A 24,876-nucleotide genomic window follows, 5' to 3' on the forward strand; every position below is an offset into this window, starting at 1 on the left:
TGGAGACTCTTGCTGTTCTATCAGGATCCGTCATTATGTGTGATCAGTAAATTGGGGTACATCATGAGACTTAATCTTCACCCAGATGCCATCCACATACCTGAACCAACGACTTGGTGGTGTTCCACTGTGACCAACACCATCCCCACAGATAGAGTGTCCAGGGAAGCAGAAAAGCGTCATATCAAGAAGGCCCTGAGCAAATGTGGTTATTTGGTCAGTGAAAATAAAACCACTCTGTTATATTATAGTGTATACTATATATTGTAAGTTGCTGGACCTCTCTAAGGTCCAAGCTGTTTAAAAGGTGAGGTAACTGTGCTGCTGGGGTTGTGCCAGCTGGTGTCCTTCCTGGGCTCTGGGTCTGTTAGCTGTTCGTAGGTTCCTCTGGTGCTTTAAGCTTCTCATCCTGGCTGTTTGTGCTACTAGGGTGGGTCTGGCATGAGCTTTCTGGCCTCTTTCAGATGTTGGTGGAGGCTTTTGGGCTGTGGTGAAAGCCTTTTTTCACGTTTTCTGGCTCTATGCACTGGTGTGCATTGTGAATCGGTCCTTATCTTTACTCTGCGTGACATTTCTGGATTCGTGTTGCCTTCTTTCACCACCATAAGAGCTGGTGTTTGGACCTTTGTGATTTGGGTGGCCGTAACGGGAATGGGGGTGCCTTTTTTTCTCTCTGTCCTGGTGTGGGTGTTTGTTTGTTTATTTATTTTTATGCTTCCTTTTTAGCTTATAGGGCTGATGTCCATTACACTGGACAAATTTTAATGGACAGACACTTACAGAGCTCTTTTACTCTAACTGAACACTCAAAGTGTTTTTTACTACAAACGTCATTCACCTCACCTAAGATTATGAGACTTGGATGACTAAGAACCTACACAGAGGACCTCATTCACCTAATCATGACCTATAGGTTATCTGTAGATCATGAATAGGTCATGACCTACCTCTGACTCCTAAGAAGAAAAAAAGACAGCCAATGAAAATCAGGAGGTTCTTTGTTTACCTTTAAAAAAATAGTGTCTCCTTCACATCTTTTGTACTGTGAGACTAATATGTGGACTATTTTTTTATTTTTTTTACTATTAGAGGAACAGCTGATACCCTGTATAAGCTCAACATGTTTTTATTTAATTAGATCACAGAGAAGAGTTGATAGGTTTGAAGAAAAATTTCAGACATACCACATATATAAAATGCCACTAGAAGCAATAAAGAAAACATTTAATAGAAGTTGGGTTAGAATGAGTCAGTCTGATTTAAGTAATCCTCTATTCACTGCTGTGAGTCTTCTAAAGGCAGCATTTAAACATCCTTAAGGTACCCTGTACCCTAACCACTTAAACTAAACCATCGTACCTTTACTCCACTTTCTAAGACAATACTAACATGGACTAAATGACATACACAGCACAGCAGCGTAAATACAGCGTGACACTTTGATGTTCAGGAAACATAATGTGAACATAGTAGACAACACATAAGACACTGGACAGTGAGTGTACATACACACGCACAAAAAGACAACAACTGATAATGCCAGACTGAAGAAGACTATGAAATATACAAATTAAAGCACATTAAATCAACATAAAATCAAACTAAATCAAATGGAGTAATTAATGCCATTCACTGAGAGCAGTACTAATTTTTCTCTGGAGTGGCTTTCAAATAAATTTCAAGGCTATTGTACAAAAGCTAAAATACAAAAGCTATTTTAGAACAACACAAATGTTAAATAAATCCACTTTTTCCTTTTCATAAAAGTATCTGACAACAGACAAAACACAGTTCATGGGATATTTACCTATGGGCAGAGGCGCCCCAGAACACAGGGACATATTATTTAGTTGTCTTTGATACATGTAGTTATAATAGAAACAAATTAGTAACATCCTGGAGCCCAAGAGTAAATCTTCTTATATTCTTCTTATTAGCATCTTCCAGAGTTAGCGGTATTCTCTCTCCAGTACACTCTACTTTGAATACTTCAGGGCTAGCTGTATAGGAAATAGAACAACAGAAATAAAAAATGTATGGCAGTTAAATTTTGACAAACGATTGTGCAAATATGGGTTATCTATTCTACTATCTATACTATATACAATTTTGAATGATTAATCTAGCAGAGAAGGCTGCATATGTTACCTTATGAGCAGTGTCTGCAAACTGCTGGACTTTGTGTGTCAGTTCCACAGTTTTGTCCTCAGCACGAGTTAGTCTGTCTCCACGCTCGCCCAGAGTAACATTCACCCTCTGGACTAAATTACCTACACTTCTGCCTTTGGCACGGTTCCGCATTTGACCTGTTTATATACACACACATACACACACAAAAGGATATTGAGAGAATTTTATACTTGTCCGTTTAGTAAGAAAATAGTGGACCAAATACCTTTACAATATGTCAAGTATCTTAAACTTAGGTCCATATTTCTTGAGCTTCTGAAAATCAGAGACTATTTTTAAAAATTGTTGTAATTTCTAAAAACTAGAAGCCATACTTTTTCAAAACTGCACTTAATCTGATTTGGATTTTTTCTTTCTTTTCTTGATTTGTTTTTTGGTTGTTTGTTTGTTTAAAATGTAATGAACAGAAGTGGACAGAGGCAAAATGACAAAAGAAAGAATCACTGCCCAAATAATTACTGTAACCATAACCTAACTGTATAACAGCTAGTCCAATGCTGTATGTGACCCAGGTCGGTATGGCGTAACTAAAGGCTGTAGCAAACCCACGGGACGTTGGGTGTGGGTATTGTTCCAGGCGCAGGGAGTGCAGGCCCTCACATACTCCCTGACATCTTTATCCAGAGTATCCCACCAGAAATACCTCATGAATAAAGAAATGGTCTGACTGTTCCTTGAATGGCCAGTATTTGGCCAGTATGAACCCAGTCCAGGACGGGATGCTGCTGGCACAAAGCGTTGATTCACTGGACCAGTTCCCAGGTCAGTTTCAGTCTCCAGCAATGTCCGGCTATGTACCCAATCTTGCATGTAGAGGGGAGGATGGTTGGGAGATACGAATGATCAGTTCGGAGACGAACTGGTGAGAAAGTGTGTCCTGTTTGTCATTACGAGAACCTGGGCAGAAAGAAATGGGAAAAAATGTGCCTGGTGTGCCTTTAGTCTCTTAGGTATTCTAAGGTGAGTTAAGTTCTTGTGAGCAGCCCATATGGTGAATGGTTGCTCCATTGTCTCCAGCAGGTTTCGCCACTCCTCCAGGGAGGTTTAACTGCTAATAGTCGCCCACATCATAATTTCTCTGTACAGGGGTGAGGCGACGAGAAAAAAAGGCACAATGGAACATTGGTGGACGTGAGGCATGTTAAGGGTGAGGCTACCGGGCTGTAGTTGAGTATAAACCATCTGTAGAAATTGGCAAACCCCAAGAACCGTTGAATATGTTTCCGTGATGTGGGAGTTGGCCATTCCTTGACCGCTTGGGCTTTGGCCGGACCTGCCTTCACCTGCCCCCCTACCAGGATGTAGCCCAGAAAAGACACAGACGGTAAGTGAAATTCACAATTTCAAGCTTTGACATAGGATTCGCTTTCAAGGAGGTGCATGGACATGAGCTTGGTGTTCCTCGAGTTTTCAGTAGATCAGAACATCATCCAGATATACAAAAATGAATCTGTTCAAAAAGTCTCTAAGAATATCATTCACAACAGCTTGGAAGACTTGGGGCATTGGTTAGCCCAAAAGCATTACCAAATATCTGAAATGTCCAAGTGGTGTATTGAATGCAGTCTTCCATCATCTCTCTGTCTTATGCGAATCAAATTATATGTGTTGCAGAGGTTGATTTTGGTAAATATCGTGGCACCATGAAGATGTTTGAAAGCAGAGTTCATTAAAGGCAGTGGGTATTTGTTTTTGACTGTAATGTCATTCAGACCCCTATAATCTATGCACAGATGAATGGTTCTTCAAGGACGGGGAGATTATGCCTGCTGCGAGAGATTCCTGAAAATATTTTCCATGGCTGCTCGTTCAGGCCAGGACAAGATGTAAAGACAGCTAGTGGGAAGAGAGATCCGGGGAGGAGTTCAATCGCGCAATCATTTGGTCTGTGAGGTGGAAGTGAGATGGCATTTTGTTTACTGAAAACCTCCTATATGTCATGCTACTCAGATGAGATGGTAGAGAGATCTGGAGTGGTGTTGTTATGGGCATGAGGTTCTGCATATTCGGGTGGGCACACGGAGGTGAGACAGGTTAAGTGACAGAACCGCGATGGAGGCAAGTTACAGTACTGGAAGGGGAGCAGGAGTGACAGGAACTGGAAGTGCGTGAGCCAAATGCCTGTGGGGTCTGTAGTTCTTCTCAGCTTCTTTTTCTTTCAGGCGGTTGTCAATCCATAGGGAAAGGGAAACTAACTGCGAAAGAGGCAGGCTAATCGTGAAAGACGAGCTGATCTTTCATGGTTTCATTTAGCACTTGCAAAAATATCCCCTGTAACATCCGATATGGCCAGCCAGTGGGGTGGTTTGGTTTAAACTAGATTAAAACCAACAATGCTCTTAAAATATATATATATTAAAATAAAATAATTAAACATGCTCAGCGAAAACGGGTTTAGCTACATTCTGGACCATGTCTCCAGAATGCACTATCTAGCAAGCTGATTGGAGACCATAACAGTCAATCAGAATTTTTGCATCCAATTCTTTGATTGGATGGTTTTGTGGCACACTTATAATGGTGTACAGAGAGTTGTACGTGCACTGAGCAGAGATGTTGTGAGTGCAAACGACAGACTGAGAGCAGGTCAGCAGATGTCTGTCAGCACACAGAGCAGAGATCTGAGCAAGAGCAAATGCCAACAACTAAGCGAGAGGGGCTGTTATTGTGTGTGTATATAGATAATAGCAAAAACTGAAATACATTTCTTGCAAGCAGCAATGAATTTTGTTCGCTCAAATTAAACTTTTGTTACCTCATAATAATTTTCTCCTCAACATGCAACATTCGCACTTGCAAATTGAAATAATAACGCCATATTTTTGGATGTATTGGTTTCTGCAGTCTCAACTCTATCACAATGTAAAATACACTTTTTGACATCACTGTACGCACAGTACACAGCAACACCAAAGTCAAATAATGACCATTAATAAGCATTCTTAAAAAGAAAGGGGATATGGTAACATACGAAGGTGAAAAGATGTATAATATTATGCTTGCCCAAATTTGTAGCTATAACAGCTTCAACGCCTCTGTGAAGGCTTGAGTCCAACTCCCAAAAAAAAAAAACCTCACACCATAAACCACCCTTCACCAAACTTTACACTTGAAGGTATTGAAACTGAAAGCAGCTAACCTGAAAGAGAGGGTCATAGCTAAACTGGGAACTGGACCATCCAAGGCTGATTACCAAGACTATGTGAAGTACCCTCTAAAGGTCTACTAGAAGATAGTATGGAGAATCAACCAACTGGGACCATCAGTAAGAACAAGCAGCTGATGTACACCACAGCAACAGTGATCCTTGAGATGCTTGGCTACAAGTTAAACAGCCACAAGAAGAAGGAGACTAGAGACCAAGATCAAGGCAGCACGAACAGAAACTAGTTAACTATCCTAGCTGTAGAAAGGTATGAGAATGGGTTCTAGTGCTCAGTGGACAACATCAGGCCCTAGCATAATTCATGCCTACTGGATAAGATGCACCCAGAATGGCTAACCAAAGAAAGAACAGCCCTTATCCTCAAGGATCTCCGCTAAGGACCAGTCTTATCCAAATACCAGCCAATAACCTCCCTCAGCACAACATGGAATGTCTTGTCAGGCATCATAGTGGCCATGATGAACTGGCACATAGCTCAATACACCAGCAGGGCCCAGGAAAAATATATAGAAACACCAGTAAGACCAGACTGACCAACCTGTGTATTGCCTGGACTGAATAAAAGAAAGCCTCTATGACTCAATGCCTCACACATAGACCCTAAGAGCGTTTATCTGAAATTTGCTGAGGAATGTGATGAATAACAAAAGAGGCCAAGTTCAAACCAATTTCATATGTCACCATCAAGTGCAGGATTTGCCAAGGAGATACTTTATCCCCACATTAACTCTGTGGTTAGTTCACCACGGAAGAAACAAACGATAATTGTCTGTCTTCCTGGACTGCACCGTGCGCATTGAAGAGACTGGGAACATCAACACTGAAGTTTACTGGAAGCCCACACACACAGACCAGTACCTCCTCTTTGACTCCCACCACCCTCTGGAACACAAACTTGGAATAATCAGGACCTTACAACACTGGGGAGAAAATGTTCCCTCTAAGCCTGGAGGGAAATAGAGGGAACACACACATGTAAAGGAAGCTCTCAAAAACATGTGGTTATCCTAATTGGGCTTTCATCAAGTCAGCAAAGATGCACAGAAAAGAAGATCAGACACCAGCTGGGGAGGATAAGAAAGACAAACGCAACAACATTGTCATCCCCTATGTGTCAGGGCTTCGCTGTGTGGAGGTGAGGAAGAGCGGACCCAAATGCAGGACTCACGGGCTAGTGTGGAATGAAGATGGTGTTTATTATACAGAATGGATGAACAGAACATGAGACGGATGACTGGCTGATTGACTGACTGAAAGACTGACTGAACTGAACCGAACTGGAACATGCGAGGTAGACAACGTTAATGACTAGACAATGAACTGGTGGAAACCGATGACTTAAATACACAGACTGATGAGGATGATAATGAGAGACCGGTGAGTACACAGCTGAACATAATGTGGCTAATAACACATATAGTGGAACTAGAACATAATACACAGAGACAGAAAGTTGGCACAGTGAAACACGAGCATGTAGAAAATAAACTGAACATGAACAAACTGAAGTTGCTGGGTCAATGACCCAGGAACCCTGACACTATGTAGCCGGTGTATCCGAAAAACTCAGGAGAGTCTTCTCCAGGCACGACATCCCAGTTTACTTCAGACAGAAACTGGTTCATCCCAAAGACAAAACACACAAATCTAACAATGTAGTGTATTCTGTAGTGTAGCAAGGAATGCACAGACCTCTACATTGGAGAGACCAAACAGCCACTTCATAAACACATTGCACAACATAGAAGAGCCACCTCCATGGGACAATACTCGGCTATCCATCTGCATCTAAAGGATAAAGGTCACTCTTTCGAGGATGCCAATGTTCACATTTTGGACAGAGAAGATGGTTTGAAATAGGAGTGAAAGAAGCTATCTAGGTCCACTGTGAACGGCCATCTTTGATCAGAGGCAGTGGTTTACGACACCAACTGTCTGCCATCTATAATCCAGCTTTGAGATCTCTTAACAGACGCCTTAACGCCCACTCACATTCTGGGAAATCACATGATAGGGTGGGGCTAGATTTCACCATGAGCTCACCCGAAACCTTCGCTGATTGTGACCCACACCCCTTTTCACACCTTGGCTCATGTGATTAGGTAGAGGATCCTTAGGGGGTTCATTGTCGTCGTCCCCCCCCCTCCCCGGGACACTCAAACAGGGATTAAATATGGGACTCTTCACCGTTTGACCTTAGAACTGAAGAAGCTTCTTGGATGAGAGGTGAAACATCTTCAAGCAACTTAAAGAAGTCTAGACGCTTTTTTTCTTTCCAAGCTAACTTCAACTTATACACCAATATGCTGATAACATTTTGAAATGCAAGTCTACTGATACAAACAAATTCATACTATTACCATCATCCTCTGCTAGCATTATCAATAGCAACACATTGTTAAGCCATTGCTGTGGAACTGTTTACTTTTAATTGTGGTGCAGCTTGGCATGTGTCCCATCCATTACACTGGCCCTATTACTGGTTTCAGTGGAATGCTGTGCTCACTCTTAGTCACAGAACTAATGCCAGCTATTGTATGAACCTCCCTGAAACAAACAAAGTCTCCTTTCATGTCAGGATCTCATTACAAAGAGGCCTTTCTCTGGCAACAGAAAGGTGGAGCTCAGCAAGAACAATAGACAAAAAGACAGAAGGGAAAATGACTATGAGACATGCTGGGGATACAATGAGCTGAGGAGTCCCAGTGCCATAACATTAAGACAGGAAGAAATCTATGAATCAAAGGGTGTTTTTTGAGCTGTACAATAGACCTAGTACCAATTTCAGAAAAGGATCGCCATTTCATTAGATCTATTAGAATCATTTGGAGGAATTTCGTGGATTGAAATATTAGGAGTTCCTGTGAATAAAATGTAAAAAAGATCTTATATCAGCATCAGACAAACTCATGATTTGTTTAGTGCATGCTGGGGGTGTACAATAGGATACAAGTGTTTTTCTAGTTACTGACCATTCACAAGACTTCAGTATACAAGGCACATTTAACCGTACATTCATACAGTGTTTTATTTCATACACCTTATCTATGTCACAGGCGATTTAGAATCAGTTAACAAGCATGTCTTTGGACTGTGGGAGGAAGCCAAAATACCCTATAACCTATTCCACCACCATACCACTTCAGTTAGAATACCACTAGTGTTAGATTCACATTTAATTTACCTAACTTGAGCTATCATTTACTATCCATTTAATGCCTCCAATTTGAGTTTCATTTTTTCACTATCAGCAAAAAATGGATTAGCATTTACACAGCATTTGAGTGGTCTCATTGACTCTTCAAAATGGCAGCAGCCTTGTCAAAGCGAGAAGAAATTGTGTTAAATAAAAAAGGATATGGAACACATTACTTATTACAGAGCTCTCCAAAAGTTGATTCTGTTCATTTGAACATAGTGTTTTCAGTGGGAGAAACGTTTTGTCACTCATCCAAGTGACTTCTTCAGTCTCAGCTGACTGCAGGTTTCCCCAATCTTATAAACAGTACATTTGTTTAATGACTGAAACTAGCACCACTGAAGGAACAATGGGATGGGAGGATAGTTCCTTCATCATAATTACAGAGCTGCTTCTCACAGGATATTGATATTGTTAACACTTTTATGAAGTGTTAAATTTATAGCGGGTAAAACATGTATTTAACACCTGCAGCTTGCATGTATTATTTTAGGGTCTAAGGTACTGTTGGCATGAAATTCCCACCAGATGCCAGTAACAACTCATCTAATCCACACATGCGAAGAAATCAAACTATAGATGTCCATAAATTATGTCTAATAATGAGAAATGACACAGGGAAAAATTATTGAACACCCTTACTGAAATTTATTTAATCCTTTGTACAAGATCCTTTGTTGATGATGATAGCTTCAAGATGCCTCCCGTGTGGAGTAACTAGTCACATGCATTGCTCAGGTGTGATTTTGGCCCATTCTTCCACACAGTCTTCAAATCTGGAAGGTTCAGTGGGCTCTTTAATGAACTCTGAGCTTTAGTTCTTTCCATAGATTTTCACTTGGATTTAAGTCAGGTGATTGGCTGGGCCACTCACAGCTTTATTTCCTTTCTCTGAATCCAGTTGAGAGTATCCATGGCTGTGTGTTTGGGATCACTGTCTTGCTGAAGTGTCCACCCTCATTTCATCTTCATCATCTGGGTAGATGGCATCAGATTTTATCAAGAATGTCTCAGTACATTTTTTCATTCATCCTTCCTTCAATTATATGAAGGTGTTGATGTATATTGCTGCAAAAGGTTGTGTTTTTTGGGTAGATATGCAGTGCCTTTTGACCGTCAAACATGGTGTGTATTATGGCATCCAAAGACTTCAGTTTTAGTCTCATCTGACTAGACTACATTCTGTCAGTAATTCACAGGCTTGTCTAAATGTTATTTATCAAACTTTAAACCCACTTCAACATGCTTCCGCAATGATACCTTGCTTGGTGACCATGCACACAGGCAACGGGAATTGTACCTGCCTGTTCCTGTTCTTTCTGTAGTGCTCTGTAAGTGGTCTATGGCTCTTGGACAACTCTTCTGATAATTTTTTTCACTCCTCTATCTGAAATCTTGGGGCGAGCACGTGGTCAAGGCCAGTTTATAGTGAAACAGCCAGACCAAGTTTTAATTCATTTGAAAGTCTAATAAAATTTGGCAACTGTGCCAACACAGTGCAGAGCAGCTACCCAGAGCTCGATTATCTTGTTAATAATTTTACATCTTGGCTGAGTACAACTCTGGATACTGCGGTTGCTCTAAAAAAAGAAAGTATCAAATCAGAGGTACTTGACTCCCTGGTATAACTCTCAAACATGTACCTTAAAGCAGATAACTCATAAGCTGGGGATGAAATGGCGTCTCATTAATTTAGAAGAGCAAAATGTTACTTTTTAGCAAAATTATAGGCTAATCTCCAACCTTCCTTTTATCTCAAAGGGTTAAGGTTTTCTTAAAAGACTAGTTGTAAAACAGCTTACTGATCATCTGCAGTGTGGGCAGTGGTTTATTTGAGTCTGTTTCAGTCAAGTTTCAGAGCTCATCGCAGAACAGAAACAGCTTTAGTGAACACATAAACTTCTTATGACAGGACTCATCTCTGTACTTTTTCTGCTAGACCTCACTGCAACATTTGATACTGTTGACTATAGTATTTTATTACAGAGATTAGAGCATGCTGTAAGTATTACAGGTTAGCAGTATTGACAGATTTAAAGATTAACTGTAATTTGATATATAACTACCTTCAGTCTGGGTACTAAGGGAAGACCAGTATAGATTAAGAAATCTTTGGATGTCATGTTTCCCATAATACAGACAAAACCCTCTTTTCATTAAACCCGTTAAAACATTAAACCTCTATATGTTCCTTTAGTCACTATCTTACCTTGACCTGGTGAGGGACTTTGGTTTGAAACCATCAAGTTTTTTACACGATTCAAGAAGGCTTTGCAGCGATAGATGACCAGATTCATGGTGCAGGCATCTAATTGAACAAACATAACACATTACAACAAAACAAAATTTTAACAAAAAATCTGTTAAGAAATAACTTTCATCATAACCTCAGTAACCATGAGACACTACCTTGTGTTAGTTTGGACTGGCAGTTAATGAATTCTGTGTGTTTGGGAAGAACAAAGCTCTTCCGTCGTGCCTGTAGGTTTTTGGATTCATAGGTATCTGGGTGACCAGCTCCTGCCAGTTCTTGATCACATTTATCAACTCGTCCCTGCTGGCTTGCCTTTCCCAACTTCCTTGACTTTCCCAGACCACCTGCTTTCCCCTCCCAGTGGGTTTGACAGGCGTGGTACAGGATCTGGACAAAAATACACTTGTCTGCTGAGGAGCTAGCCACCCACTGGTCCACAGCATTGTCAAAAACCAAATCAAACTCTGGGCTGTCCTGAAGAGGAGGACACAGGAAAACAAACAAAGCTGGCAAACAACTGAATGCATATGAAATGTAATGTAAGGATACAACAGGTACTGCTGCTGACCTTGTTGGGGTTAATCCCGTTGACCTGTTTGAGTTGTTCAACTGTCCACTGGGACCTCCTGATGAAGGAGGAGGAGCCTCCAAACCGCTTCACCTTGGTGATGAGAAGCTGAGGAGGTCTGGTGTTGGTGACTAGGAAATAAATGCAAACCACAATATCAGAATTTAAAGCTTGTAATAATAATTTTACTAACACCAGAGATTTTGTTCTGATCATTTTAAACTAAATTTTTTAACATAAAAAAGATACTTGATAACCAAAGAACTGAACATTTAGAGTAGATTTCTTTTCATTTAGATGGTAAGAAATTCCCTGCCCTTGAAGACTACAAAAATAATACATTCATTAGAAGCTTTGCAATTTGCAAAAAGAGCTTGTGCACAGTGTTACTGGAGGCCAAGGTAATGCCATCCAAGCATCTGGCTAGATATCATATTTTGAATATTTGACTGAGGACTGAGTACAATAACTTCAGTTTTATCTGAATTTATAAGTGCATCATCACCAGCAGATTATTTGCAAGTGTTCAGTTTCAGTAATGAACAACAAATGAATAGAAGCAAACCCAGCAATGCATCTTCCATTTATGCTCCTGGAGGTCATAGGCCTCAAAAATCACTTAACACTCATTTACTGTTTCACCTTTTTAGTTAGTTTGTTAGTTTTTTTGATTTGTTCAAATCAATGTCACCTTCATAAAATGTTAAAGTAGTTTGAGTCACTGCACCTTTCAAGAATGCTTTTTGGTACAGCATAACGTCTGGCTGGTGGTGTTGTGTTTGTTGAAAAATAGTTGACCACTGTCAATGTCAACGTAAGTTCTCCTTCAATGTCTTTTGCAGACTTTCTAGCAAGAGCAAGTGTTGGAATTGATATTTCTTATATTGTCATTTATGCTTAGAAATACATAATCATTTGTATGCTGATAAGAATCATATCCTTATTAGGTCTGATAAGATTCTGTGTGCATTTGTGTACCATGAGATGAGAAGAAGCAGCCTCGACGTTATAATTCCATTATAGCTTTTGAAACCAGACTGTTCTGTTTCTTGAGGTGCAAGACTTCCCACCTTTAAATGTGCATTTGAGATATGACATATTGCAAGTTCCTGTTTTTATAGTTTAGCAAGACACTTGCTTCTGTTTTTCTGCATACCTCATACACACAGTTTAAGTTCATTGTAAGGTCATATGTCTATGTATAGTATGGCTGGAAGAACACACACATGCACCTACACACACCCACACACACAGAATGTTGTTCAGATATGCCTGTTTAAGAATGTCACGTGTATTTGTAATTGCATATTCATGAATGATTGCTTGCTGACAATAAAAAGGGCTGTAGCGAAGGAATAAGTTGAAGTTGGCTAAGGAAAGATGAAGGCCTGGGCTGACTTCCCTCGCGAGCCACAAAGACAAAGAGCTCTATCTTGTCTTGTTTTGTCGTGTAGTTATTGGTGTCGTGTTCCAGCGGGGTGTGTGTGTGTGTGTGTGTGTGTGTGTGAATGGACATGGTCATGGTCATGATGGGAGGGGTTCACTGCACCCTGCTGGGATGGTTGTTCGTTCCAGAGTGTGTGGCTTCATGTTCAATTCAGTTTTATCTATACAGCTCCAAATCACAACAAGTCACCTCAAGGAGCATTATATTGTAAGTAAAGACCCTACAATAATACATACAGAGGAAAAACCCAACAATCATATGACCCCCTATGAGCAAGCACTTTGGCAACAGTGGGAAGGAAAAACTTCCTTTTAACAGGAAGAAACCTCCAGCAGAACCAGGCTCAGGGAGGGGTGGCCATCTGCAGCGACCGGTTGAGGTGAGAGAAGGAAGACAGGATAAAAGACATGCTGTGGAAGAGAGTCAGAGATTAATAACAAGTATGATTCAGTGCAGAGAGGTCTATTAATACATAGTGAGTGAGAAAGGTGACTGAAGAAGAAATATGGAATCTGCTGGGAGATTCCATAATGGGAATCCCCCAGCAGCCTACACCTAAGGGGGGGATTCAGGGTCTACGGAGCCCTGCAAGGGACATGGGAGATCTCGCAAAACAAACTCGGGATCTCGCAAAACTTTTGCGATATTTCACTAAAGTTGAATTCCAACAATGGCGGCAGCTACTTAGTTGTAATATTACTCTTTCTGGGTCACAAAATAAACTTTTAAGATATTTTGAGGCGCGAATGTAGTTGTGTAAACGTCAAATATCTGCTCGGTTTACAAGACATCACATATTTGCAAAAGTGCTCCGACATTTTCGGAGATCTGACACCCACCATCTCGAAGCTAACGGGAGGTCGAGACCTAGTACAGGCGGGAGGAACACCACTCTCCCAGCACATCGTGCCTTGACCTCCCGGTCGGCTTCGAGCTGGCGGTCTCCGAAGAATGCGGCTAAAACTTTTGCGAGATCTCACAAAACTTTTTCACAAAACTTTTGTGAGATCCCGAGTTTGTTTTGCGAGATCTCGCAAAAGTCCGTCTTAATTTTTTTTTCTCCCATGTCCGTTGCGGGGCTCCATAAGGGTCACCTGATCCAGCCCTAACTATATGCTTTAGCAAAAAGGAAAGTTTGAAGCCTCATCTTAAAAGTAGAAATAGTGTCTGTCTCCTGAATTCAACCTGGAAGCTCATTCCATAGAAGTGGGGCCTGAAAACTGAAGGCTATGCCTCCCATTCTACTTTGAAACAACAAGTAAGCCTGCAGTCTGAGACCAAGGAGCTCTAATGGGGTGATATGGTACTATAAGGTCATTAAGATAAGATGGAGCCTGAGTAGGAATTTGAATTCAAACCTAGATTTAACAGGGTGCCAATAAAGGGATTCTATACGGTCTTGAATATGATAATCTGCTAATGGGACAAATAAGTAGCCATGAATATTGTATTTTGATTATTATACATCAGAAAATTGTGAAGCCTTTATTTTGACACCTGGATAGACAGGGAAGCTTTTATTTTGACATGTCTATAGACAGGAAACAGGAAGTGCAGAGAACAGTGGGAATGGCTATCCCTTTGTAATCATTTGTGTTGAATCCAAAACAATCCTTCAGAGGAGTCCTTCAGAAAGCAATGGTTCTAAGTTCTTGCAGTTCTTTGTATATTAGGTAATTAGTAATAGGGTGTTTTGTGACATTGTTTTGTACCTTCTTTGAAGTGCAGTAGTTATAGGTCGTAGCCTCTGAGCTAATGATAAAAGCGTACACTTACCAACTACCTGCTCATTTTTCATTGTATTAATGTCAGACTGTATATCTACAGGATACTTATTTTGTAGTCTCCTATGTTAGTGCCTAACTATACTTACATGCTGATTATATGACAGTCCTTTGTGTTTTTGTGTTTTGTATGTGTTTTTCATCACTCCAGTTCATGATGTCATTAAAGGAGCAAGTATGCTTGTCTTCATGGCTCTTGAAAAGGAGTTTTGCTGGCTGTTTATCTATGCTCACATTCAGAGAGTTCAACACATAGAGAGAACAGTACAGAAGCCAATATTGGAGAAATATGCTCTCTGTTTCTAGTCCCTGTCATTATGGTTGCTGCAGCATTTTGGATTAACTGAAGGCTTTTCAGTGTGTGGTTGTTGTTTTTTTTAGGAAATCCTGATAATAACTCCAACTTTTATCTGAATTTAGAAGCAGAAAATTAGAGGCCATTCAGGTCTTTATGTCTTTAAGACATTAGTGCAGTTTAACTAATTGGTGTGTGTTATCTGGTTTCATGGATAGATAAAGTTGGGTGTCATCTGCATAGCAGTGAAAATATATGCTATGCCTTCTGATGACATTGCCTAAGGGAAGCATCTATAATGTAAACAGAATTGGTCCTAGCACTGAACCCTGTAGAACACCATAATTGACCTTAGTGTGTGAAGATTCCATTTACATGAACAAATTGGAGTCTATTAGCTAGATATGATACAAACCACTGTAGTGCAGTACCTGTAATACCTACAGCATGCTCTAATTGTTCTAATAGAATATTATAGTCGACAGTATTGAACGCTGCACTGAGGTCTAGCAGGACAAGCACAGAGATGAGTCCACTCTCAGAGGCCACAGGAAGAAGATCTTCCGAGTAGCGGGTGTTTCTTGGGTCAGCCCAGTGACCCTGATCTTGGTTCACACCAGGGTGGTTGGTCTCTACTGGGGTTGGCTGTCCAATGCCCATGGGACTCTCCCCCCTTGGTCGTTTGTGCCCCATCTAGGGCCTCACTCCTTCTCCTGCTGGATGGGCACGCAGATATCGGCGAAATGTGTGGCCTCAGGTCTTCAGTACTCTTTGGGGCTGTGGTTCTCCCGGATCCATCTCGTTCTGTCTTTGGCTCCTGGGGGATGTTATCGTGGCTTACCACCCTCATTTTCAAAGATATTTTGTGAAACAGACAGACACACTCACTCACTCACACATGCACTCGCTCACTCTCAACAGGCAGAGGAAAACTGAGGACTAAATACACAGAGGTTAATTGTCACAGACCCAGTACCATGATAGAGTGTGTCGCATGCTTCCTGTTTTATTTTTGATAGTGTGCTATTTTATTTTGATAGTGCATTATGTTCAGCTTTATTTCCCTGTCCTGTTAGTCTGATTAGTTCCAGCTGTGCTTCCCCTTCCCTCATTATCCTCCATGTATTTAATACTCCGTATTCCCCTGCCTGTTGTCATCCCTCGTTGCTGTTTGTGTCACTGTGGTTTTCGCGCTACTCCTAGTTCAGGTTCTGTTTTCTTGTTTGTAGTGTTTGATTTTACTATAGCAATAAAAGCTGCCTTCCTTAGTTTACCCCTTATGTTTAAGTCCTGCATTTGGGTCCAGCCTTTACCTGCCACACAGCCAGCGTTGACAAATACTACGTGCAGGTACATATCACACACATGACTTTGTTTATATAAGATCCTAACGCATGCAGAGACTATGCGTTAGTCTCTGCTATTTCCATTAACATATATAAAAAAACAAGCTTGCAAAAGTGATGAGCAGTGTTGGTCTTTTCTTAATATACATTAATACCTGTTTTAATTCACATATATCAAAAATTATTTATGTTTCATTTTTTTCCTAAAAAGAAATTTTCTTTTTCCCTGTCTCCAAAAACTATGGAATAAGATCATGATTGAGATCTCACAGTATTAAAGTTGTATGACATATTCTCTGATATTAATGAGGTTTTAAACAAAAACAACAACAACAACAAAAACCAATATTTTGAGATGATAATTTCTCAGATTTGAGTCACAAAAATATGAATGTGCCCTGTCTGATTTTTTTTATGACTCCAATGGCCTCACTAGAACTTCAACCTACAGTTTTATTTTTTTTAATCAGAAACATAGAGTGCCTAATATAGACTTTTACCTGATATACAGATGAATGTGGCATAATCCCCCTTAGGTCCAGTAGGCAGGAAAGCCATCCTCTTTTTTTTCCTCCTCCTCACCTCCACCGCCACCAGCATCCGCTCATCACGAGGGATGAAGATCTCTTTGTTAATGGCAGACTGAATGTTCATTGTTGTCCAGAAACCTACACAAATAAATTATATACATGACTGTTGTTGTTATCCCTGGTTAGGAATAATTACCATCCTATCATTACATCTGAGAGAGGGCAAACGGACTTAACATCCAGCCTTTTATGTTTGAAGTCATACAGAGCGGAGTTTATGTATATGTGTTTTTGCTAATAATAAATCATCTTTAATTCTTAATGAAATATAATTAAAGTATAAGTCTGATTAATATGATTAATGAGAAATGCAATTTGAATAATGAAATCTTTCTAATACTTGAGTTCTGACCTCCTGGCCTTTAACTGTGATTTGATGTGTGTGTGCCTCTGTGCTGGGACTGTTTGTACCAACAGGAAATGCAAACTTAGCACACAGCCTAGACTTTGCCTCAGGCCTTTAGTGCAAATATTCACTGAATGTCTGACTTTAACATGTATGGCTGAATAAGAGAAATTACATTTAGTATATTGTAATTGAAAAACAGAGTGATGGATTTAATAATAAATCATATTAAAGTAAAACATGGAAAAGAATCTTTAAACTACATTTTAAATCATGTTAAATTAAGGTCACACAAATAGGTTCTATAAATAGGGTCTGGCTGGACATGTGGTGACTAGATTTTAACACAGATGATTAGATGTCCAGAGAGAAAAAGAGGGAGGAGAGCGAAGGGGAGAACACATATAAAAACTAACACTAGTTCTTGTGATGGCCAGAAGGCATCATCTGAAGATATGGCTCTGAGAGTCCACAGATATGCCAGATGAGCAACCACTGCTCAAACAATGTGGACCCACTAATTGGGTCTAATTGTAATTTTGACTTTTTCTCTTCGCATTTTTTCTGTGTTGGATTATAAGTTCAGGAGGATTTAGATTTCCATCATTTCCTAATGGATTACAACTTCCAAGAACTGGACTCCTTTCCTGTATATTCCCACAGAGATAGGTGCGTTGTTGCAAAGGCGTGCCCATTCGCTCCAATCTCCTTGTCCTCAAGGATCAGAATTAAATCAGTTTAGGTTAATTAGATTTAGTCACCAAGTTCACAGATTTAATAGATTGCTGCTGATAATGGATCTGACTGAGGTGAAACCTTGACCAGAGGGCCACCCTGGCAAGCATGCTTTCAGAGGGAGGAAGATCGACATCCAGAGGAACTGAGTAGCAGTCAGGGTGAGTCTCCTTCCCTGCTCCATTTGTTTGCTTACTGGGTAATACTCATAGGATCAGAGATTAGTGCTTTTATATAGAGATTCAGGATTGCGTGTGCCTGGTTGAAGATCAACAAAGCCACTCTCAAAGGACCTCCAATACCAGGATTCACCATAGCAGCAGGTAATTAAAGAGCCTCTATCCAGTGGACCACGGAATGTAAACCTGAGTCAGTCCTCACCATGATATTTAAATAAAAATAAAAAAAAAACAGAAGGGGGAGTTATTTAATTTGCTAGGGTCACTTTGTCATCATTATAGGCAGAATAAAAGTTTGATACAAAATATGTAATATTTAATGTCTGCTGTCATACATTGATTTACATTTGTTTCTTTTATATCTCATTATTCAGCTGGAACCTGACATGCTATACAAGTGGTCTCCAGCATAGACATGGTTTCCAGAATGGAGCCTAGCATGTGCCTGCCTGAGGACAGGGCAAAGATTCACACTGTAATTTTCACTGCACCTTTCATAATGTTGCTTGACATGGTTTAATGACAGAATATCAATCTGTGAACACATTTCGACATGAAATGTATTCGGGTCACAACCTGACTGTGTATAGCCTATATTTAATAAATCACTTTAAAATACAGTTTCTTCATTTTAAAAGTCTCAAAACTTATTTCAATCTCATTTTTCGTCATTGGTCAGCCATGTAAAACACAACTTAATGTGTAAGTAAGGTTCAGAGAGCTTTTCTTTGGAAAATAATGTTTTTGGGATACATCCACAAATAGAATAGGCGGACTATGTTAAGCTCAGACAGTCTGTTACCCCAGTGACTGTTTAACCCTCTCAGGCTCAAATGAAACTTTTTGTTTGCTAATGCACAACCAAGTCCTGCAGTGGTACTTCTGAGTGAAAAAAAAACTCATAAAATATGTATGTGGGGTAATCAGGTTGTTAGTTTTTAACTGTTGCAAATCGGCAACGCCTGCCTCGAGAGGGTTAAGTTAACTCTCTTTCTAGGACAGAAAAATCCAGTTTTCCTCAGTTCAAGGTTAAAAAACCAATAGTCCTTATCTAAACCTGCTGCTTGGAATAGGGGCCTGCAGTTGAAATAGTTATATCTTTCTTTTTTTGTAAAATGCTATAATCAAAGTGTTTTTTACTGGTATTTTCCTTAGCTTTAGGTGGTTTGAGACCACACAAAGTCTATATGGGGCAGGGGTTTGGGTTTTTTTTTATATCCAGATGTGCTAGTTCAGCGGCCTACTGAAATGACCCCCTCATCTTATTGGGGGTTGCTGTAGCTCAGGAGGTAGAGCAGGTCACCTACTGACTGGAAGGTTAGTGGATCATTGGCTCCTCGAGTCTGCATGCCCAGTATCCTTGGGCAACATACTAACCCCAAGTTGCTCGTATGAATGTTTGTTAGGAAGCACTAAAGACTTAGAAGAAAAGTGCTTGTGTGAATGTGACATGTTGCATAGAGCACTTTGAGTACACCAGGAGAGTAGAGAAGCACTATATAAGAATCAGTCCATTTACCATTTTATTGAGGATATCTAATTGACATAATGCTTTCCCTAGCTGCTCACCCTAACCATTAAAAATGAATTCCTAATCTTAACCCTTAGCCTAAACCTAACCATTACCTAATTGTAACCCTGATACTAAAACCTAAAAGAGCCTCAGGAATGTCTTCAAACTCGCGGGGACAAGCATTTTGTCCCCATAAGTAACTGTTGGTCCCCACAAGTATAGTGGCATGCCAATTTTCTTTCATCACAAACGTATGTAAACATGGTACACACATGCACACACACATGCATCCCACAAAAACATTGTTGATTTACATGCATTTTTGAATTTTTGTGTTCCAGGTGATTTTTGTATGTTTGTTGCATGTTTGTTTTTTCTTACAGGTGCAGCAGTTGGTGATACATGCATGTTTCTGTGCATTTCTATTTGTGCTCTATCATTTTTTCTTCACCTGCCTGTCCTGCCCTAGACACTGTCTTACTGTATACCACGTATAATGTAATAAATGAAATAACACGAATAAGAGGAACCTATAGAGAATTTATAGAGCTGATCTTGGAAAAGCAAAATGTGTTTGGCATGACAGTGTGTTCAGATCATAATTCTGACTGCAAAAGCTGCCCGACAGAACAGGATGAAAAAAGTAAAATAAAAAAAAACCTAATAAAAACCTAATTCTTATTTATTACAAAAAGGCCAAAACCATTTGTCGTGTCATAATCGGTCACACTGATAGAAAAATCTCAGTTACAAGTGGCATCTTAGAGATTATGTGAATATAAATATATTTTGTGAATATGATTAATACTGAGTGAAAACAGAACTAAATGCAGTGTCTTAAAATCTAGTGTAATGTATTTGCATTTGTTAAGCAATTTTCTAGTCTTACTTATCATTTATGGCACTCAAGACTAAAAATCACATTCCAGCTCTTCAGGTTCAGAACCTCTATAATTTTTACTGAAAATCAGCGATAAATGATTCTCGGTTATTCTATCCAAATAGCAAAATGACACCAAGTCAGGTTCAGATTGGAATCCACTTGCATGATGGGCTGGATCATCATAGATCACAAGGATCACAGACTTAAACCAGGTCAGGCCTGCGTCCATTTTGTCTCAAAACAACAATATGTTTGCTTTTACTAATACAACTTTATATATTCTTTAAAAATTTAGAAGGCTGCCCTTCATTATTTAGTTAAATGTGAATCAGTTAACTCTAAACACAGTTTAAAACATTTCTGCTTTTTTAAAATATTTTTTTCTGTCAATCTTCACTAATAGCAGACAACATCAGACACTACAGTTACAGGTGTTTCTATCTTTGAGACACCTTTAGTTGCTCTGCCACATTTGAGAAAGCATTTTGCTATTATTTGTATTTCCATAAGATAGCAACAACTTATATATATATCAAGTTTGGAAATTATGAAAATGACTCAGTGATTGTGAAATTAATCATGGCCCTGTTTCTTTCCTTCTTTGTACCCATCTTGTTTTTGAGCATTACAGAGTCCCTGAGGGACTCATCCCTCACAGGATTGTTTTACATTATTGTTCATCACTCAGTAATCTATGTGTGAATCACTGGACATTGGCAGTTTTTCTTATCATCCAAAATGTACATGTTTTGGGAAACAATTTCTGAAACAAAGATTTTCTCTGGTGAGCCAATTCAACAGCTGCATATTATCAACAATATTATAATATTGTTGTTATCACTGACCTATATTTACAAGGTGAGCGTGACCTGGGTTTATAAATGCTCATTTTAATGATAAATGGAATGGTCCTTATATAGCACCCACTCAAGGCTCTTTATATAACATGTGTCATTCAACCATTCGCACAAGCACTGTTTTCTATACTTTTTCCAACAAAGGTGCTTTCAATCTAGCATTCATTCTTTAATTTGGCATGCAGGTTTGCCCCCCACCCGAATCCTATTTTATTCTAATGCTTCATGTTTGACGGGATGTTTTCTGTTTTTGTTTTTGTTTTTTTGTGTTTTGTTTTTTTTTTGGGGGGGGGGGGGGGGGGGGGGGGGTGACAATTAAACACAATGAACAACAGTGAAATGACAAAGTATTCAGATCTTTGTCTTCAGTAGAGTACCACCATGCATTTACCAAACAAAGACTTTCATTGCCATAGTTATAAACAATGTTATTGTTTTCAGCTGCTGTGCAGCTACACTTCAAATAAATTACATCTTTATAAGACAACCAACCCAAAATTGCATGAAACAGTTAAGTCAAACATGGCTAATTGTGTTTTGACATTTTGATTCCTTACTCTACGTTTTTCACTCATTTACCAAACTTAAGTCTAAATGTTATCCTACCCGTTCTTGTTTTCTTCTGTTTCCAAATCCTGGACTGGTCTTTGTTTCTACTCCAGTGAGACTCTTGTGTTAGTACAGATGTTCAGTTAGTACGTGGTTAAATTGATCAAATACTTCCAAGGCTTCAGTCCTGAATTTATACCCAGGCACACTAAGTGGCGTGCCTTGCTGTGAAGGCACACAGCAACCATAGTCCATCCCATTTCAAAAGGCTGACAGGCACATGGTATGAGCCAGAGAACAGACAGTTGCTGTCTCAAAAACTGAGCTTTCCGTGGAAGTCTTCATTATTACACATGTGCAAATCTTTATCAGCCAATTAGAATATAGTGAAATTATTTAATTTTAATAACTATATATATATCTATATGATGTGACACTGCATCACTCCATGAACACATGAGACAAAAGCCACTACAACCCCAAAGTTTTCTGAACTTTTCTATACATAACAATTAACATACAATGAATAGCTTAAATAATGCTATGTAACTATAAAATTATTTTAAAAACAAGAATACAATATGCCAAAAAAATAATGAAGTTAAAACCAATTTAAAAAAAAATAAATAAGAAAATTTAAATAAGCTTAAATTGAAATGACCTAATCCCATAGGGAAATTCATATGTCTGACATAGCTCATCTATTAAAGCCTGATGGTTGTGGGTGCGAATGATTTTCTATATCTCTGAATTTATTCTGTGAATTTTATTTTATTTTTTCCCAACAGAGAGAGGAGTACTGATGTTACTGTTGTTGTTTTAAAGTGGCTGAGCAGAGTTATTCAGGATGCCTTCAAATATCTTTAGAGTGCAATTTTACACCATCTCCTACCACTGGAAATGATGTGATATATAACAATGCAAACATTTTCTAAATCAGTACAGCAACAACTGAGTTTAAAAGGGCTTACTAAATGGTGTCAACATTATAGCTGTAATGTATTCAGTCTTTTCTAGTCTTTTAACATGGACCCAATAAACAGAAGCCAGCATAGCAGAAATATGGTCTTTCTAGTCCCTGTCACTACTTTCACTGCAGCATTTTGGACTGAAGTCTTTCTTGGGATTTTTTTTTTTTTTTTTTTTTTTTTTGTGATAACCTGTTTTCTGCTTGGATCACTGAATCCATCAGACGTTTTAGGTGGAGTCCAATCGCCAAACAGAGAGTAGTTCAGGAGTTCAGCAGTGGGGCTAGCGGAGGTGACAAAGCAGTTCTGGTACCAGCTGCATGCCCAGCAGCAGAACAGATCTGGAGGCCACACAATAGGCAGGCGACTGAGGAGGCGTGACCCGGGAGGTGGCCTGGCAGGAGGCCAACAGTTACTGTATAGCACGTTAGTCAGAGGCCGGTGCCTCGAAATCCTACCGTTGTTGGTCACCTGCTGTTCAGCTGGAATGTTATTATTGTTATTTACAGACAACCCGAACCATCACTGTGCTCGAATAATTTAGTGGGAGTGGCCATTCCATAAATTAATGTCTGACATTAAAAACCCAACCGCTTCTGATGGCGTTCCCCCTCCCTAGTTTATAAGTAGATTAACTGTTGCAAAAGCACTGCCAATCTCTTTTAAGTTTTCAAGTACAGATTGCTGTTGGTCTAGCTGTCCTCAGTCAGTTGTAATTTATTAGCTATTATGACTGTTGGGGCAGAACACAGTTCAGAAAAGGGGTAGGCCTGTGGCATTCAAACATGCATCATACGCCTCCCACAATTCAACCTTTCACCTTTATTTCATGTTTCTCTCTCTCACACACACACACACACACAGCACGCCCCTGCGGGCGGTTTATCCTTCAAGCTCGGGTCCTCTACCAGAGGCCTGGGAGCTTGAGGGTCCTGCGCAGTATCTTAGCTGTTCCCAGGACTGCGCTCTTCTGGACAGAGATCTCCGATGTTATTCCCGGGATCTGCTGGAGCCACTCGCATTAACTCCCAAGCTAGGCAAGTGGCTCCAGTAGCTCCTGGGAACAACATTGTAGATCTCTGTCCAGAAGAGCGCAGTCCTAGGAACAGCTAAGATACTACGCAGGACCCTCAAGCTCCCCGGCCTCTGGTAGAGGATATATATATACATACGTGTGTGTGTGTGTGTGTGTCTCATCTGTTTCAGCTTTTTTTCTGACCATCAGTTTGCCATACCAAATATTTAATAAACTGTCCAGAAAGGTCAAACAGATGTGTCCATTGTTAGGTAGTCTCTGATGTGGATTTTCATCTCTGGTATACAGCCCCATCAGCCCCAACACCACGCTGGGTGTGAATACAAGGAAAAAACCTGTAGATGACAAAATATGTTAAAACACTAACCATTTGACACACACACACACCATATTTGTTCTCAGGGCAACCCCCAAAATGAGACTTTTGTTGTCCTACTTTGTTTTTGGTTTTTTAAGAAAAAAAAAAAAAAAAAAAAAAAAAAAAGAACAAAACAACCTTTTTTTTTTTTTTAAAAGAAAGTCATTATGAATAAAGCATGCAGTCATACATTTATATAGAGCCTAGTCATTGTGTTTCTTACCATTTGTGTGATCTATATTAAAAAGAAATGTCTTGCGAGACACTGATGCTGTAGCTCCTCTGGGCCATTGGTGAAAGTCTCCACACACCAATTTATATAGGGCTGTGACTTGTAGTTAACAGAAGGATGGCTTGCTATGACAGGTTGATTCACAGAACAAGGGGGGGGAAATCTCATTCTTTATCTCACTGCTGTAAAAAAACAACAACAAAAAAAAAACAACAACAATGGCTGTAAGACCCCTGATGACCAGAGCTTTGAAACAGAAGTCCTTCACCACGGTCCATTACACACTCACCCCGGGGCACCGAAACACAGATAATACAGAGAGAATATTTTAGCTTCCTGAGAGACTGGGGGTGATGGAGGTCTAGCACTAACAAATGCCCC

At 39.7% G+C, this 24,876-nt stretch overlaps 1 protein-coding gene across 3 annotated transcripts; it reads right to left on the minus strand.

The window, feature by feature from the left end:
• Positions 1 to 1,213: 1,213 nt before the first annotated feature.
• On the minus strand, positions 1,214 to 24,579 carry stxbp6l (syntaxin binding protein 6 (amisyn), like). 3 transcript variants are annotated; one of them, XM_085382191.1, is made up of 8 exons: positions 24,487 to 24,579; positions 24,105 to 24,240; positions 16,750 to 16,917; positions 11,378 to 11,508; positions 10,965 to 11,283; positions 10,765 to 10,863; positions 2,149 to 2,306; positions 1,214 to 2,000 (listed from the first exon to the last, which is right to left on the minus strand). In XM_085382191.1, exons 3-8 carry the CDS (start codon positions 16,901 to 16,903, stop codon positions 1,977 to 1,979), a joined length of 885 nt encoding a protein of 294 aa, XP_085238317.1. In that variant the 5' UTR covers positions 16,904 to 16,917; positions 24,105 to 24,240; positions 24,487 to 24,579; the 3' UTR covers positions 1,214 to 1,976. The 3 variants fall into 3 exon arrangements, with proteins under 3 accessions (XP_085238317.1, XP_085238316.1, XP_085238318.1); XM_085382190.1 differs by lacking the exons at positions 24,105 to 24,240; positions 24,487 to 24,579 and adding an exon at positions 21,959 to 22,218; XM_085382192.1 differs by lacking the exons at positions 1,214 to 2,000; positions 2,149 to 2,306; positions 24,105 to 24,240; positions 24,487 to 24,579 and adding exons at positions 9,035 to 9,530; positions 21,959 to 22,218.
• Positions 24,580 to 24,876: the final 297 nt, after the last annotated feature.

Source organism: Rhamphochromis longiceps, linkage group LG15 (genome assembly GCF_057381845.1).
Source record: "Rhamphochromis longiceps isolate RC_006_pf linkage group LG15, R_longiceps_female_GT1.1, whole genome shotgun sequence".
NCBI lineage: Eukaryota > Metazoa > Chordata > Actinopteri > Cichliformes > Cichlidae > Rhamphochromis > Rhamphochromis longiceps.

What these genes read in the sequence shown, in the direction of transcription:
- stxbp6l (XM_085382191.1), bottom strand. Translation starts at nt 16,903, where the DNA reads ATGAACATTCAGTCTGCCATTAACAAAGAGATCTTCATCCCTCGTGAT. An exon ending in CACATTCATCTGTATATCAG is followed by an intron (nt 11,509 to 16,749) that starts GTAAAAGTCTAT and finishes TTTATTTCCTAG; the next exon opens with TCACCAACACCAGACCTCCT. An exon ending in CCAGTCCAAACTAACACAAG is followed by an intron (nt 10,864 to 10,964) that starts GTAGTGTCTCAT and finishes TTGTTCAATTAG; the next exon opens with ATGCCTGCACCATGAATCTG.